General features: G+C 41.3%; 2 protein-coding genes across 7 annotated transcripts in view; one reads left to right on the forward strand and one right to left on the reverse strand.

Annotated features, from left to right (window-relative positions):
- Positions 1-15: 15 nt before the first annotated feature.
- Positions 16-4,652, reverse strand: ndufb2 (NADH:ubiquinone oxidoreductase subunit B2). Its single transcript, XM_086269067.1, has 4 exons — positions 4,443-4,652; positions 4,125-4,269; positions 1,470-1,545; positions 16-111 (listed from the first exon to the last, which is right to left on the reverse strand). Exons 1-3 carry the CDS (start codon positions 4,526-4,528, stop codon positions 1,471-1,473), a joined length of 306 nt encoding a protein of 101 aa, XP_086125193.1. The 5' UTR covers positions 4,529-4,652; the 3' UTR covers positions 16-111; position 1,470.
- A 4,271-nt stretch (positions 4,653-8,923) lies between these two features.
- The window catches only part of kmt2e (lysine (K)-specific methyltransferase 2E), a 28,629-nt gene continuing 22,483 nt past the window's right edge, over positions 8,924-15,069 (forward strand). For 3 of the 6 annotated variants that reach the window (XM_086269064.1, XM_086269060.1, XM_086269065.1), the window contains exon 1: positions 8,924-9,323. The gene's annotated coding sequence lies outside the window, so the exon portion shown is untranslated. The remainder of the gene's footprint in view (positions 9,324-15,069) is intronic. The other 3 variants (XM_086269062.1, XM_086269061.1, XM_086269063.1) reach the window with 1 other exon arrangement.

The following is a 15,069-nucleotide window of genomic DNA, read 5'->3' on the forward strand; positions in this document are numbered from 1 at the left end:
ATGCTGGTCTTCCTGTTTTAATTTAAAGATAAGTTTATTAAGTCTATGTACAACAATGACTTTCAGAACAGCCCAAAGACTCGCCCGGCAAACCAAATCCTCTGTGGTGACCTGCAAAGAAGAAACGGGCACTTTATTAGGTACACCAAAGTGAAGCGGTACCTTTTCAAATAAACAATATTATTACTACATTATAAGTAGAATAATGGTTTACATGAATAAAACCATTTTGTCTATAAACAGCTTACGCCCTTCATGAAGTTGCCCTGCTTGAACATAATGTGCTGACGATGCCTGCAGGCACCATGTCACTACCGTTACTACCATCAGCACCCCTCACACTGACCATGATAACCTGTAAGATTAATTACATGTATTACACTACATTGGCCTGGTGCACCTGGGATAATTCTTTTAAGTGGCCAAACGTGTCACTTAAAGGTTAATATTTAAGTTTATATAGTGCTTGACAATCAAAAGACACAAAAATACACCGTATACACCTGTCCTTGTAACTAACTTTGTGAGTGTAACCTCAGTTGAACCAGGTGTGCAAAAGGTTTAAGGTAAACCTTTACAACACTGCCCTCTGCAGGGTTCAGACTGAAGTACAGCTGCTTCTGAGGTTACAGCATTTAAGTAATCATGTGAAACTGGAGGTTTTCACAGCTGCACTGTAGCCCTCAACTTCCGGGAGAAGTCTGGCTGCTCCACCCATGCAGCGCTCACCTAAAAAGCATTTCCAGAAAGAAGTGTGGAAAATATCCCCAAGTTACCCAGAGCGCTTCACAAATCTGACTGCTTCTCTTATCATGAAAAAAATTACTGTGCACCACTCTCACTTTTACAGACTTAGTTAAAACTTTACAGCTAAATACATAAATGTTTAACTATATCAGATAAGAGATGCCACCACCTTTCAAACATCCTCAAAGTGCTAAGTGCCTGCATGTGTAGGCAGATGTTACATGACAAAAACAGAATCCTTCGATTTGAAGAGTCAACCTTTCAGACAAGTCTGCAAATCCTCAAAAAAAAAAAGACAAAAAGAAAAGAAAAAGGAAATGCCCTCTCACCTTAGGCACTGAACTGAAGCCATGCAGGGAGCTGAATGTGTGCAAAGCGAGGTTAGCGGACCAATAAAGCTAAAAGTGATCTCTTTTCAATCTTTTGGTGAATCTGGAGAAGCCCGTGGATCAACTAAAACGTACTTTTTACTTCATAGATTTCAAATAAAGTAGAAGGACATTATATTTCAGAAAGGCTTGTTTAAAAACAAACAAACAAAAACACAACTTGCCAAAACCTCTACTTTTAGTTTAAAGGGCTGAAACTATTATAGCAGATTCCAGTCATCTGTTGTGACTTTTACACCGTGAGCTGGTCATCTACTTTACATTTGGACAGCATGTTGTGAAAGTTAACTCTGCTGTCCTGTTGGGCATTTGCCTGGAAACTGGATAAATCACCTCATTCCTCGTCATCTGGAGGGATACCAAGCTCCTCATCTGTCCATTCAGAAGCATCCGGCCAAGGGAAGTGACCCTGCAGAGGAGGGATGAATCTTAATCAATTAACTCAATCAATTTATATCAATAAAATCCTGTTCCTGGCAAGTCTGTGCACAGCAAACTCTTTATTAGGAATGCCATACTGACACAGCTGTGGTTCGACATAATTCTACCACATAACTACTGCAGATTATCAGCTGTACTTTCATGCTCCTGTACTACCTCATCCAAACTCTCCTCAACTGGATTCTCCTGGACTTTCACTGGTTAGAAGTGGGATGGAAAGAGTAACTGGAGTTAAAGTTTAGCGTGCCTCCTCCACACCATTACATCATCTCCCTACGGGGATGGACTACAAAGCGAGATTAATAGCTTAAAGAGCTACGTTGAGCTTAATGTCTGAGTTTTCGGTGTCATGAAGGTGCTTCTCCTTTTTTTTTTTTTTTTTTTTGTTTGGTGCCAATCTCCTGCCTTTCACACTACAAGTATTGCAATTAACAGAACACAGATTAGGAAACTGATCTGTAGGCTGTTTATCAAAGGAAATATTCAGTGTTCTTCAAATAATAAAACTTTGAGCATCTTAAAGTATCTATAAGGCTGACGCCTGCCATCCTAAAAGGACCAGTATACCCTCCTCATGGTTCACTTCAAACACCACCACTCCAACGTCACACATTCAGCGTTCTCTTGAATGATAGGTGTTGCCACTCAGACAATACTGCCACTAAAATATTGACAAAATGCCAGTTTTCTGCATAACTCCATCAAACTCTCTCTAAACCTTCATCTTGTGGCACGATGCTTGGGATTACTGTAATGACCCCAATATCACTGAAAAGCACAGAACCACTGCTTTCAGAAACCATAGCGCAAACCGTTCATAAATGTTGCAAAAACCTGTCTGCAGTGATGGGTTAGGGGTAAAAGGGTTCACTAGAATGGTTTTTATATTTAGTTTAGGTTTATTTAACTATAAAATCTTCCTGCGGTGAGCATAAAAACAGCCTATGGGGAAATTCATTTCAGCCGCTCATACTAGTGATTTTCTCATTACCCAGATCACATGACTTTACATGATAGTGAGCCCCTGATGAGAGTCAGCACCTCCGAGTGTGGCTATGGCTCTCTCCTGGGAAACTGAGGGTTGGGCTGCTCCCTCTCGGTTGAGGGAGGGTAGTTGCTCCAAGCTGTGAGGGATTCAAGTATCTTGGGATCTTACTCATAAGTGATGGGAGGGTGCAGCATCAGCAGTAATCTACGTGCTGCACCAGACCTTCACAGTGGAGTGAGCCGAGCATCAAAGCAAAGCTGTCGATGTACTGGTGCACCTATATTCGCACCCTCATGGTCAGGAGATCTGCGAGTACTACAAGGTTTAAACGGATCAAGTTTCATACCTTGAATATGCACAAATTTCTTCCTTGTGCTCAGAGAAAGAAAGCCTTCAGACACTCCTGATGCGCCTTGAGGCAGCTGCTGTTCAGAACTGTTGGTCTACATAGATAACTAGACTGAAATGAACTTTGAGCTCTAGCCGTGGGTTCTTAAGTCCATAAGATCTTCAAACGTTGGTGATGCCATTTTCCAGAATTAATTTGTCAGTAGGTGGTGTTTTCACTCCTGTTTATGTCTTCTCTCTAACGTAACCTACTCTGAAGCAGGTTATCATTAATGTGATAACAAAAACCTGTATCTGCATCACCTCTATGCACACTAGACTGTGGTGTCTAAGGAAACACTGGATGGGGCAGTTTGATTGAGGTGAAAAAAGTGACGTCAAACTAGGATGAATGAATTTTGAGTTTTGAATGTTTGAATGCTACTGTTGTAACTGTCTTAACTAAAATTCAACTTTGATTGCTTTTTATTGTTAGTGACTGATAAGAAGTTCAAGAACCAGTGGGCTAATTTAATTACTGCATGAATAGGTAGGCATACAGTGTTGTGAAAATGTATTTGCCCCCTTCCTATTTCTAATTTTTTGCATATTTGCCAAACTAAGATGTTTCCGTTTAAATAAAATTTTATTACACAAAAATAACCAGAGTACATACAAGTTGTAGTTTTAAAATTATTTCATTCCTTAAGCGAGAGAAAAACTTCATCCAGTAATGCCCATCTAAACCTAATGATTGCGGCACCCTTGAGCTTTTTAAATCACTGTGAAAGCCCTTCAGAGGTGGACCTGCAGGTGTGTCTTGGATAATTATCTTGCTGCATAACCCAAGTATTCTTGGGCTTCAGGGCATGAAATGATGACAGGGCATTCTCCTTCAGGATTTTCTGGTAGAGGTCAGTTTTATGCCACACATAACAAGGCTCAAAATTTCTCAAACTTTAGCTTTTCGCGCTTCAGTTCAAATAAATTTTTTCCCCAAAAAAACCTTGGGGATGATCAAGATGCGTTTCTTTTCTATAAATGGCTTTATAACCCTTTCCATCAGTTTGTTTCTCAGCTGTTCTTGTGTTACTTTAAAGCTTTTTGCTAGGAGTAACAATTGCTTTTTAACAGTACTGTGATTCTGCCTGATTTGACCTGGTTTTGCAGTGTTATTCTGGACTACAGCCATCCTTCATTTTCACATTACTGTTTACACTGTATCTACTCACCAGAACCGCATCAGGGTCATGCCAGCAGTGCCAAAGGATCCAGAACCACATGACACCACTGATAAGCTCCGACTCAAACTTCTGCTTCTTCGTCAGCTGCGGGTATTGTCTGTACTGTGGCTCAATGTGCGGTCCGCCACTCGCCCTGACAAACAGATAGTGTTTAAAAAAAAAAAGGCACACATTAACTCAAGTTAAATAATGCAGAAAGCAACCTAACTACTTTGCCGTGTTTCAGACTTCGCTTGTTTGAATATATCGACGTGCTAGCTACTAACCGCTGAAGCTAACAGAGTAGCTAGCGTGCTAAAGGCTTACTTTCTGCTTGTTATTCTCGCGGGTTCGCGTCGTAGCAGTCGCGCTCCGGTCCGAAGGACTCCCAATGCCCTCCCAAATGAAGACATGGCTGCTTTTGTCTCAAAAATCCAGCCTTTCTTAGACTCTGTAAAGATCTAGATTAGGTGCTACTCCGCTGGCTGAGAAGTCACCTTCTCCTCTTGTCAACAAGCAACCTCCAAACAACGCCAGGTCTGATTGGACAGAAAGTTAGGGGTGTTATATTTCAGAGCGCCCCCTTTTGTTGACAAGGCAAAATGAAATTTTACCCTGCTGGGCTGTGACATCCTCAGATTTTATTTGCGTTGTAGTAGTATGTAAAGCTTTACATTTTAATCTAATTACAATGTATTTTTTAGCGTTTGAATGACAGTGAAGAGGCACTAGACGTAGTGAAGGTGGACGAATTTAAATACCTGTGCACAAGAGAGGTGAAAAAGAGGGCACAGGCAGGGTGAAGAGAGTGCAGGCAAGTGTCAGTGGTGATTTGTGACAAAAGGATAGCAGCAACAGTATAAAGGGAACGTTTACAAGATAGTAGCCTGATATGGTGTATGGTTTGGGAACAGTGGTACTAACAAAAAGACAGGAGGTGGAGCTGGAGGTGGCAGAGCTGAAAACGTGAACATTTTGTTGGGAGGATTAGAAATGAGTACTTCAGAGGGAAGCTGAGGATCACAAGACTGAGATGGTTTGGACATGATTAATAATAAGAAAAACTGATATTGTATTTAGCCCAGTTTACTCTCTAGATTGTATTTGCCTAACAGCAGTGACACTAATTCCATTGTTAGCACCCAATTAGAAAATAATGCCTGGTACTGAATAAACCCCATTTAATTTAGGTCATGAGTACACTGGTCTATTAGGGCCATTTTAGATTTAATTTAATAGTTAAATAAATCAATGACCCATATAATTTATGAGGCTGAAATGATACATTTAGGAGAAAATCATAACACTAAAAAGTGCAAGAATTATTCTGAAATTTTCTCAGATTTATATCACAATAACACATAAGAAACATAAGTTTTTTTGTTTTGTTTATTGTCAGATAATGAGAAACAAAAAACAAAGAACTGGTCTCACTTTATATGGTTTGAGCCACCTCGGCACACTGCAGCTAACTCGAGTAAATGAGTAATGATACGATAATCACATACCAATCATTATCTTTCAGTTTGATATTCAATTACTTTTAGTTACTTTAGTACAAATTCACAACAACAGTCACCTCAAAATGCTTTATAATGTTGGGTAGAGACCCTACAATATAAAAAAAAAAGCCCCAGCAATCCAATGATGAATATGTGCAAGCACTTGGCGACAGTAGGAAAAAAACCCTCCTTTTTACCAAGAAGAAAAACCTGTTAGAACCAGGCTCAGGGAAGGCCATCCATCTGCCATGCTTGTACACTGTTGTATAATCAGGGTTAAAGATTCACTCTCCACCTCCGTGAACTTCCATTTCAAGTTAATTAACCAAAAAAAAAGATGCAATAAACACTCAACAAAGACTAATGTAATCATTGGCCTCACCACAACTCTTTTGTCAGTTTCTCTGAACATTGCAACAATAACGCTGTTGTTATTCTTTCTTTTCTTTTTTTGGTTAATCTGATATGGTCACAGGCTTACAGAAAATGCCTTTGAATAGATGAGGTTTCATCTTTTCGAAATCCAGATGCTTCTTATTATATTGTGGATCAGGGATTAAATTATAAGTACTTCCTTTTTTAAAATCCAACTTGTAGGGATAATATCCCACAGGCTCTGATGTGAAGTGAAGCAATGAGGATTTTTTTCACAATATGATTTTGCAGTCTTAGACAATGGAATTTATTTATATTATTTACCTTTGTCTTTATGTAAATATATGACTTAGCTAAAAAAAATGTAACTAATACATGACAGTGATGCAAAAGGTAGGCTACTCATATTATCATTGTGTCAAACTACTGTTCTACATTAAAACTGAAATACATAAGACTATACCCAAAAACCCAATTTCCACTTTATAGAAAGCTAGATGAAGTCCCCTGGCTGTGCCACTAGATGGGGTCAAAAGCTAAACAGATGTAGTCCGGGTGGTGTCGCTGAATGTTTTTATGTTACAAATTAAACGTATCCACTTTTGTTAAAGTTGAAGTGTTTGTTGGCGTGCAAACAGAGGCAAATGAAGTGCTTGTGTAACTAAACATCACTAGCACTGACAATGATGGACTGACTTCAAACTGAGGTTCACACGTTATATTTCCGTGGCGAGAAAAAAAGTCAACTTTTTGTCCATTAGTCACAAACAATGTATATGTGCACCCCTTGGTTTGCTGACCTGTAAATTAAACCATAACTTGAACTTTGCAGGATACGAAAACAGGAAATAATATCACACTGGCGAGAACGCGCACGGCGCCGCCGCCCAGAAGTGCTCGAACTGAGCCCAAACAGAAAAAAAAAAGTCATCGACGCCATCTTGTTCTCAAACGACAACGATAACAGACTTCATTTCAGGGAAGGAAGCTGCCGTTTATCGCTTGTTGTTGGTAGTCCTTTTCCACGCAATGTACACAGAAATGTCATCGCTTTTAAGTGTTAATTTGGGTGTTTCTTTACACCACACACACTTAAAACTTAATTTGACATTGTTACCTAATGGCGCCTGATAGTAGCTGCTCTCCGGTTGCGCCCCTCTCCCCTCGCAGCTCAGAGCCCGCCCACAAATACTAACTGCATGATGTCATCAGAAACCAACCATTTCTCAAAAATGACCATTTTCATCAGTTGCTTATGGACCACTGCTAATCCCCCACCAACTGTGCGCCACCGTCCTAACATAGGAGAGATTGGATCGTCTTCGGACCGACAACACGATGCTGGTGGGCACTACGGCATAAATGGCATCCGCTCCAAGAAAAAAATTAAAAAGAAAACAGACAGGGGCAGATTTATCGCTGTAACCTCCACTCTAGCCGTTTACGAACATTTCCGTTTGAAGCGGGTGACGATTGCTAGAATTTTCTGCCTCCGTCCTCCCCCCGAGTTTTTATCAAACGAACCCTGTCTGCCCGTGCACCAGCCGTTGCAGCGGTCCTGCGAGAGGGCGCATGCGCGAATGGATGCGGTTTTAGGGTGGGGGAGGGTGGATAAATGGAAACGATGAGAACATCCTCTGTGAACATATGATGTCAAAGGGATTTCTACAGACATGTTTCTGGACAGGGGGCCGTAACAGATTCACCACAATCATAATAAAATTTGTGGGGACACTGCTAGAATCTCCAAGTGGACTGATGACTTTTACAGCTTACACCCAATAATAAACGGGCCGTTAACTGCAGAGACTCCTTGATAATAATTACCGGCCATAAAACGGATATCCACTACTAAATACTAAATGAAAATGAAGAGCAACTCAGATTTTTGCAAGTCTGTAAATGGGACTGAAGTGAGTTGATGTGTCCTCCAAGCCGTTAAGTCTGTATTTACTTACTGATTTCTTCCAAGTTTATTTACTATAAGGCCCTCAAAGTGTTCTCCTGCTCGCCAGGTGTTAGTTATCCATGATTAAAATCTCAGTGCGCTATGTTTCACAGGGTATTTATTCCTAATATCAGTTTAATATAGAAAATGTCTTGTGTAAGGGGTTACATAACAGCTTAGTTGCCTCCTACTGAGTTGGGGTAGCGGATTTGGGTGCTTCTTTGCAGCCAGTGCCAGTGGGTAAAATAAAGGATTTTGCAAATGCAGGCTATTTATATGTATGTTGTTTTGCTCGTGATAATAAAAACGTGGATTGACCTACTCAGACGGGACTGCTCAGCTGTTGCTTTTTTATTTATAGTTTATAGTTTTTTGTAAATTAATAATAAAATTGTGGATTGATCTACTCAGACTGCTCAAGTGTTACTTTTCGTGTATTATAAACAAATATAAGAGCAAATAAAAAGCAAATTACTAGGTTATAGCTACTGTAGCATTTGCACTTGATGTAAACTTCCTATGTGGGGTCGTGTTGAGGTAAAATCCCCATTAAGAGACTGCAGCCTATCGCTTCTTCTTATCCTGAGAGGAAGAGGAGGAAACCGGAGGGGGAAAGAGCAATTAGTTTAAACAAAACCTCCAGATAACAGCATTCCCACAGCTGACTTCACTTTCAAAACATGATCTTGGAGATAGCACTGGCGTTATAAACAAGCTGTTTAAAAAAGAAAAGAAAAAAGGTTCACGCGCTATCTTTCAGAATCTGTACATTTAATTTACATTTTAAAATGATTCCAGACATACTGTCCGTTTTAATTTTACGGGCATCGTCTAAATCGCGCAAGATAAATTTACTCCGTAGCGTTACCGACACAAACGGCAGCCCTCTTGAGGAATTGTCGAGGTGGACGCGCGCCGAGCACGGTCACGGCGCCCCTGTGAAATGGGGACTGTAAGCCCCGCAGTGTGTGGAGGCGGAGCTCGGGTTTAGCGATGGAGAGGGAGTGAGGAACGGAGAAGAGGCGGAGTCAAGGCAGTCCTGGTAGGGCCGCCATTTTTGCAAAGGGAAAAGAGACTGGTTTTGAGGGGATCTAATTTCTAAAAGTCTCCGTTGACTAGGGTAGTTTTAGCAGTTTCGAATTGATTTTCTAGCTACATTTGGGGTCCCCGAGTTTAAACAAGAGGCAAGGGAACCCCCCTCTCAGAAGAGGAGTCTTTAGAGGACACGTTTAAATACAAACATTTTAAACCTTGGCCAGAGATCCGCAGTGTGTGTGTGTACAGAAGTATTGTTTTGGTTGTGGAAACTGTGTGGAAAGCGACGGGGGTCTTACCCAGGTCCCCTTATTCGCTACTCGGATCCACCAGAGTGGACATAAAACGGTGAGTAAACTGCATTAAGTATTAGTTAAATCCGACTTGGAAAGAGGGTATTGTTGGCTTTTAGTTAGCTGGCCAGGCACATCATGCTGATGCTGGCTAACCGTAAGCCAGTAACCAGCTGAGTTTAGCTTCCAAAGCGGACTGCTCGACACCATTAGGTCGTAAAGTGGCAAGTGGTTTTCGTTCATATTTACCATATTCATAATTTCTTTTCAAAAACCTGATAAGTAAATGACGCAAGTGGCTGTGTGAGTATCAAATTCGCAACCCAACAGTACTTGCTAGCTAGCGCATGCTACTAGCTCAAATTAGCCTGACATTGACTATTCGCTGATAGTGAGGCAATACACGAGACGTCATACAAAGTTATCAGGTAAATATTATTTACAAGTGATCACCTTGTTTTTAAAAAATAAAAATATGCCTTAACACCAGAAACATTGAGACAAGTGTACCTCACAGCCCTTCGTCCAGTCAACAACATTCAAGGCTGCCAACCGTGAGCTGCCTTTAAAATCTTTAAAAGCAACGGTTTTACAGCCGTTTTTTGCACGTTGACTCGGGATAATTGGAGCCAGATAGGGAGTCTCTTGTCTAGTTTGACACAGTGACACTGCAGGCCATATTGCGCACACTTTCGTGCCTTTTTGTGTGTGTAAATAATACTCTTCGAATACAACCGCTTTATTCATAATCAGCCAAACTACTGCACGTACTGTCTATCAGCAGATGCGATAGCTCACTGAAAACGATATTATTTCATGAGTGTTTTTTTAAAAGCTTGAATCCGTCGCAGTAGCGTCATCTCTCATCTCTCTTTAGCCATAGAACGGAAACATTATTTCCGTTCATGCGTTGAAAAAAGCCCCGAAAGAAAATAAAGCATTTTACATGCAGCTACACCGATTTTTATGAAGTTGTTCTTACGCAGTAATCTCGCAGGCTTTATAAAGAAGTTGAGAGCACGTCCGGTGTCAAACGGAGAGAAACTGGCGACTCTTCTTTTGTTACACTCTGACTTAAAAGTGCATTTCGCGATGATCACTTAATTTAGATTCAGGGTGTATTGGGTTCAAATGCTGCAAAGCGTGGGGGAGGGGATGTTCCTTTTGGGCATCTCGCCCCATCTACTCCAGCTGTACTAGCGATTCAAGCTACGCAGAATTAAACAAATGAAGGAAATTTGTCGCTTTCCCCTCACCTGGTATAACCGTGTGAATGCGCAATCAGCTTTGGTGGTGGTGTTTTTGTGTCTTAACGCGGATGTTGTCGCTCTTTCCTGTCTGACAAGCAGCGTATTAATTCGTGTCGGCTAGTTCGCTGTGCTAACTATACGCTGTTTGTCGTAGTTACATTCCGAGGCTATTTTTGGCCTCTATTCACGGCACAGATTTGAAGAGATTCCCCATATTTTCTGCTAACATTCAAATTAAAAAAGGCCTTGTAGCCTTCTAACATTACACTTTTAGAGGCCAGTGCTAGCCGATTAGCTCGCTGGCCTCGCTTTCGACGAATTCACACAAACCCCTACTTGTAACAACACAAAAACTGTACCGACAGAGTGATACTCAAGGTAGAGTGTGTGAAAGGCGATTGAATGCATTCTTGGGGGGGTTTCTTCCCATGGCGAGGCTCCCTTGGCTACACGGTTGTCTCGCCGTCCAGAGAAAAAGCGCTATGAAAATGGCGACAGCGCCAGGGTGTTGTGGTAACATAATAGCAACGTTGTACCCTCCACACCCCTATCGACGGGGACTGACTGCAGCGCCGACGTACTCACTGAGGAGCAACTACACAACACATGCTGTTTATTTATTTTGTATTTGAGTTGGGCTTATAATAGCGTGAAAGAATCCGGATCATACATCGGCATCATTGCGCCTTTTGCCTTGCTGTGGTAATAATTGCTGGTGCTGTTTCCTGTTCCCAAAACGAATTACATAGCACCCCTGTAACGTGCGTCACTTCTTGGGCGATTTTCTTGAGTTTTAATGCTGGGGCACTATTGATGTTACCACAGAAAACCCGACACTTTTGTTTGACATAGAAGGAGCATGTTGGTGTACTTTTCAAGTTTCAAAACGGTGCAAAAACGCAACGACATCAAAGGACATTAGATAGAAGACTTGCTCTTTTTGCCGCATCTCACCTGAGAACCCTAAACAATATTATGCAGTTTCTCCATCACCATAGTGGGTTTCATTTCCTCTTCATTCGCTTTAGTGTAACAGAAGTGCACCCAGTATTCTAAGGGTCTGAATATGTTAACTGTGATGGATAGAATTGTAAATTTAAATACATATGCGTGAATTTTCCCAGCTCAAACTGTTTAGGGGAAATTGTTCTGCATGTAGTTAAGCCTCAGAGAATGTTGCTTTGTATTTTCCTGTCATTGAGCATGAGTAAATTAAGCCCTACATGTTTTGTTTTTTTCTTCTTCTAATAGTCTTAGTGATTCTCCTCTGGTAAGTGCAAGATGAGAGTCACAAGAGATAGCTGTGCTTTTGCACTTTATGTTCAGATGAAATCAGTTTTATTAGATGCTGTAAAATGCTGGGTATGTCTCAGTGTGGGAGTGATATTTATGTTTTCTCACATAATACAATACCATACAGTTGCACAACATTTAATGCCAAGTATTTGGTAGTAAGAAAAACATTGCCTGGATCGTGTCACATAGCAGTCTTGCAGACTGCCTCAGTACTCTCCCGTGTTTTAATTTATGTTTTAAATTAACTGTAATACTAATATGTTTTGTGTATGCTTTGTTTTTTTTTCATGTCAGACAACATAATTTTGCGCATTAGTTTTCTGGCGATTTCAAAATTAAAATGTGGAGGGAAACGAGTCAAAGCCAGTTTCCGGGATACTTTTTTGAGCTCATGGCACAGCTGTCCTTTCCTCTACTTTACCCTGTGGGAAAAACTCTGGCACTTTGTTCAGCTCAAATGCCTCTTCGAGACTCTTGCCAAGAAGCTTTGTTTGTCTTTTACCCTGATCATTTTGTTACGATGTGTAAAGTAGAACATCTTCCATGTCAGAGAAAGCATCAGGTCTTTCTTAATAAACTATCAACCCACTTTAAACCAGGGCGACAGTGACTTAAATTGAACAAATAAAGGACCATTCATATACTAAAGTATGAATCAAAACATAGTTAAAGGTTATAGTGAAAGTATTTACATGACAACATAAAAAACCCACCTAACTCAGCCTTTAAATGAGCCTACGCCAATTTTCTGTTATACCCCACTGCATAGGTCAGTGATGAAATGAGTTCAGTAGCAGTACATACCCACAGTTGTCATTCCTCAGAATAACGTTGCCTCTTATTGGATTTTTCGGCTGTGCATTGTTTTCCTTTTAGGGTCTTGCGGGTTGGATCAAAACGGCCATGTTGTATTTTGCCTGTGTGTGCACTTTTTATTGTTTTAAACCTTAATACAGACTTAAGTGTAAGGCCAGGAGGAATAATGCATGACCCAACCCCTCCAAACCTCTGGGAGTACACTATCTGATGCTGTAATGAACCCAGTTTGTCTCAAAATAAGATTAAGTGTTAAAAGATCTTCTCGGTGGAGGTGTTTTTACTACTAGATGAATTAGAAGGCACTATCATGGCTAATTAGTCTTTGCTACTTAATACACAAAATCCCAAGCTGCCTTGCTCGTTCTTGTAAAGGAGCAGAGGCCTCTATTCAAACACTCATCCTCGTCTTTTTTTTTTTCTTTTTTTGTGGTGTTCCCCTCTGTCCACAGAATATCAGACCAGCCAGTGTTAAATTCCCGATTGGCTCTGTGTGTGCCTGGTGGCCTTGTGCAGGAAAGTGTGTGTTTGTTTACTGTGTTAACAGAGATGGTGAGGTGAGGTGCCACTCTCCCTCTGCCATAGGGACAGAGTGCTCTGGCCGGGCAGCTTGGAGACATGGCAGTCTCAGGTGACGCACCTTTCCTCTCACCCTGACCCCCCCAAGGCAGACTTGTGCCATCAAAAAGCCACACACTAAGTGGAAACCAGTTTAATTTTTCTCAGCATACTATGCAATAGAGAGAGAGAGAGAGATGGAGACAATAAAGAAACCAGACAAGTGTGCAGGATGTCTGTTGGTATATTGATGTATTGACAAGCCAGAAAGAAGAGCCCCTGTTGTTTTTGTGCCCTTCTTTTATCTCCAGACATTAATTCTCTGAAACAGTAGCACCTCTGTGTAGTAACTGTCTGTTCGCCATGTGGAGCTAAGCTGTGTAGATGCTGCCTGGTCTCCAGAGATCTCACATGTGTAGTGCCCAAACACCAGAGACAAAGCTGCCTGGCTCAGGAGCCCAGCAGAGTCACATGGTATCCCAGCTGGGAGGAGAAGCCAGAGCTCAGGTGACCTGTTTTTGTGCCGCTAGCTCAGGCATAACAGATCCCTCTTTAAACTAGCAAGCTGCCTCCCTGACAGGTGGCTTTAGGGCTAGAGCTACTGAGGCCACAGCCCCACTACACCTCCCCAACCTTCTCCTGTTGCTATGCCTGGGTTACAATAGCATTCATGGGTTGTGGAATAAAGAGGGGCCGTGTCATCGACGTTGGTGATGTAACAACACTGCGGTCCAAGCGTGAAATTGATCATCAAACACTGTTATAATGGGTCCTGAGTGGCTCTTGCTGTTCTTTTGCCCTGTAGATGTTGAGTAGCCGCTCCCCATTTTCTCTGCACACACACACAGCTCACATTTTAGTTAGCTATGAAGTGCATTCTCCAAATGCTGTAATTAGGAAGCAGCTGCATATGTGCTTGCATTTCAGTCTCTAATCATGATAGCTCTCCCAAGTCCAAGGGACAAAATGAATCCTATTGGCCCTCGCACTGTTAAAGAAACCCGGTGTAAATTAATAGAAAATAATCATGAAAGCACAACCTATTTGTTTGTCTTCATGAACACAATTTTTTCTTTTTTTTTTCCTGTTGTCATTTAGCGTGACTTTCAAACTAATGTATTTTTACAGGAAGTATATTGAACTAGTGTATTTTTGCTCAGATGACTAATTTTTAGTGTTTAAATCTAGCAGAGGTTTTTGTAATGATGGTAATGTGTAACTTTGGTTTTCAATGTGAGCACTGAAAGTTTTAAACACCGTCACCACCAACCCTTCTGGCTTCCAAATGCTGACTTTTTTCACCCTTGAAAAGTAGAAAAATTATTTTCTACTTTATGAGCAGATATGAGAATGGTCGATTTCATAAACCTACTAGTACATCAGTTTTACTTTTCAGATGTTTAAAGAGACTTGTCATTGACCATACATAGCCATACATTACTCTGACTCTGGAAGCAGCAGTGAGAGGGAGATGGAGAGATTGTGCCCCCAGGGATCTCCTGTACAGGACATTACTCAGACTACAGGAGGGCTGTCCCAGCTTTGCTGCCATACGGGCTCAAGCTCGCTGTCTGAACTTACACGCCGCTTGCTGCTACACTGCTCTCCCCTTTTAGTCAGTTATTTACTAGTTCTCATTTAGGGTACCTGAAAACAGCTGCATAAATACCTTCTCTTCATTGCCTGACATTTAAACGGACTGTTCCTAACAGTCTAATGAGCCTTTGGTTTTCATGCGTACCAATACATTTCCTATTGTTGCAGCAAAAAGTGCTTGTGTGAACGCTCACATCCATATCCCCTGCTGTATTGATGTATGACTTCACCTTCAGCGCTCGAGTGCAAAGGGAGTGTTGCTGGCAGCCATGCGCACACTGATTT

Source organism: Aulonocara sp. 'chitande type north' Nkhata Bay, linkage group LG17 (genome assembly GCF_057382095.1).
Source record: "Aulonocara sp. 'chitande type north' Nkhata Bay isolate Kocher_YH1m ecotype deep benthic linkage group LG17, A_spYH_male_GT1.1, whole genome shotgun sequence".
NCBI classification, from domain to species: domain Eukaryota; kingdom Metazoa; phylum Chordata; class Actinopteri; order Cichliformes; family Cichlidae; genus Aulonocara; species Aulonocara sp. 'chitande type north' Nkhata Bay.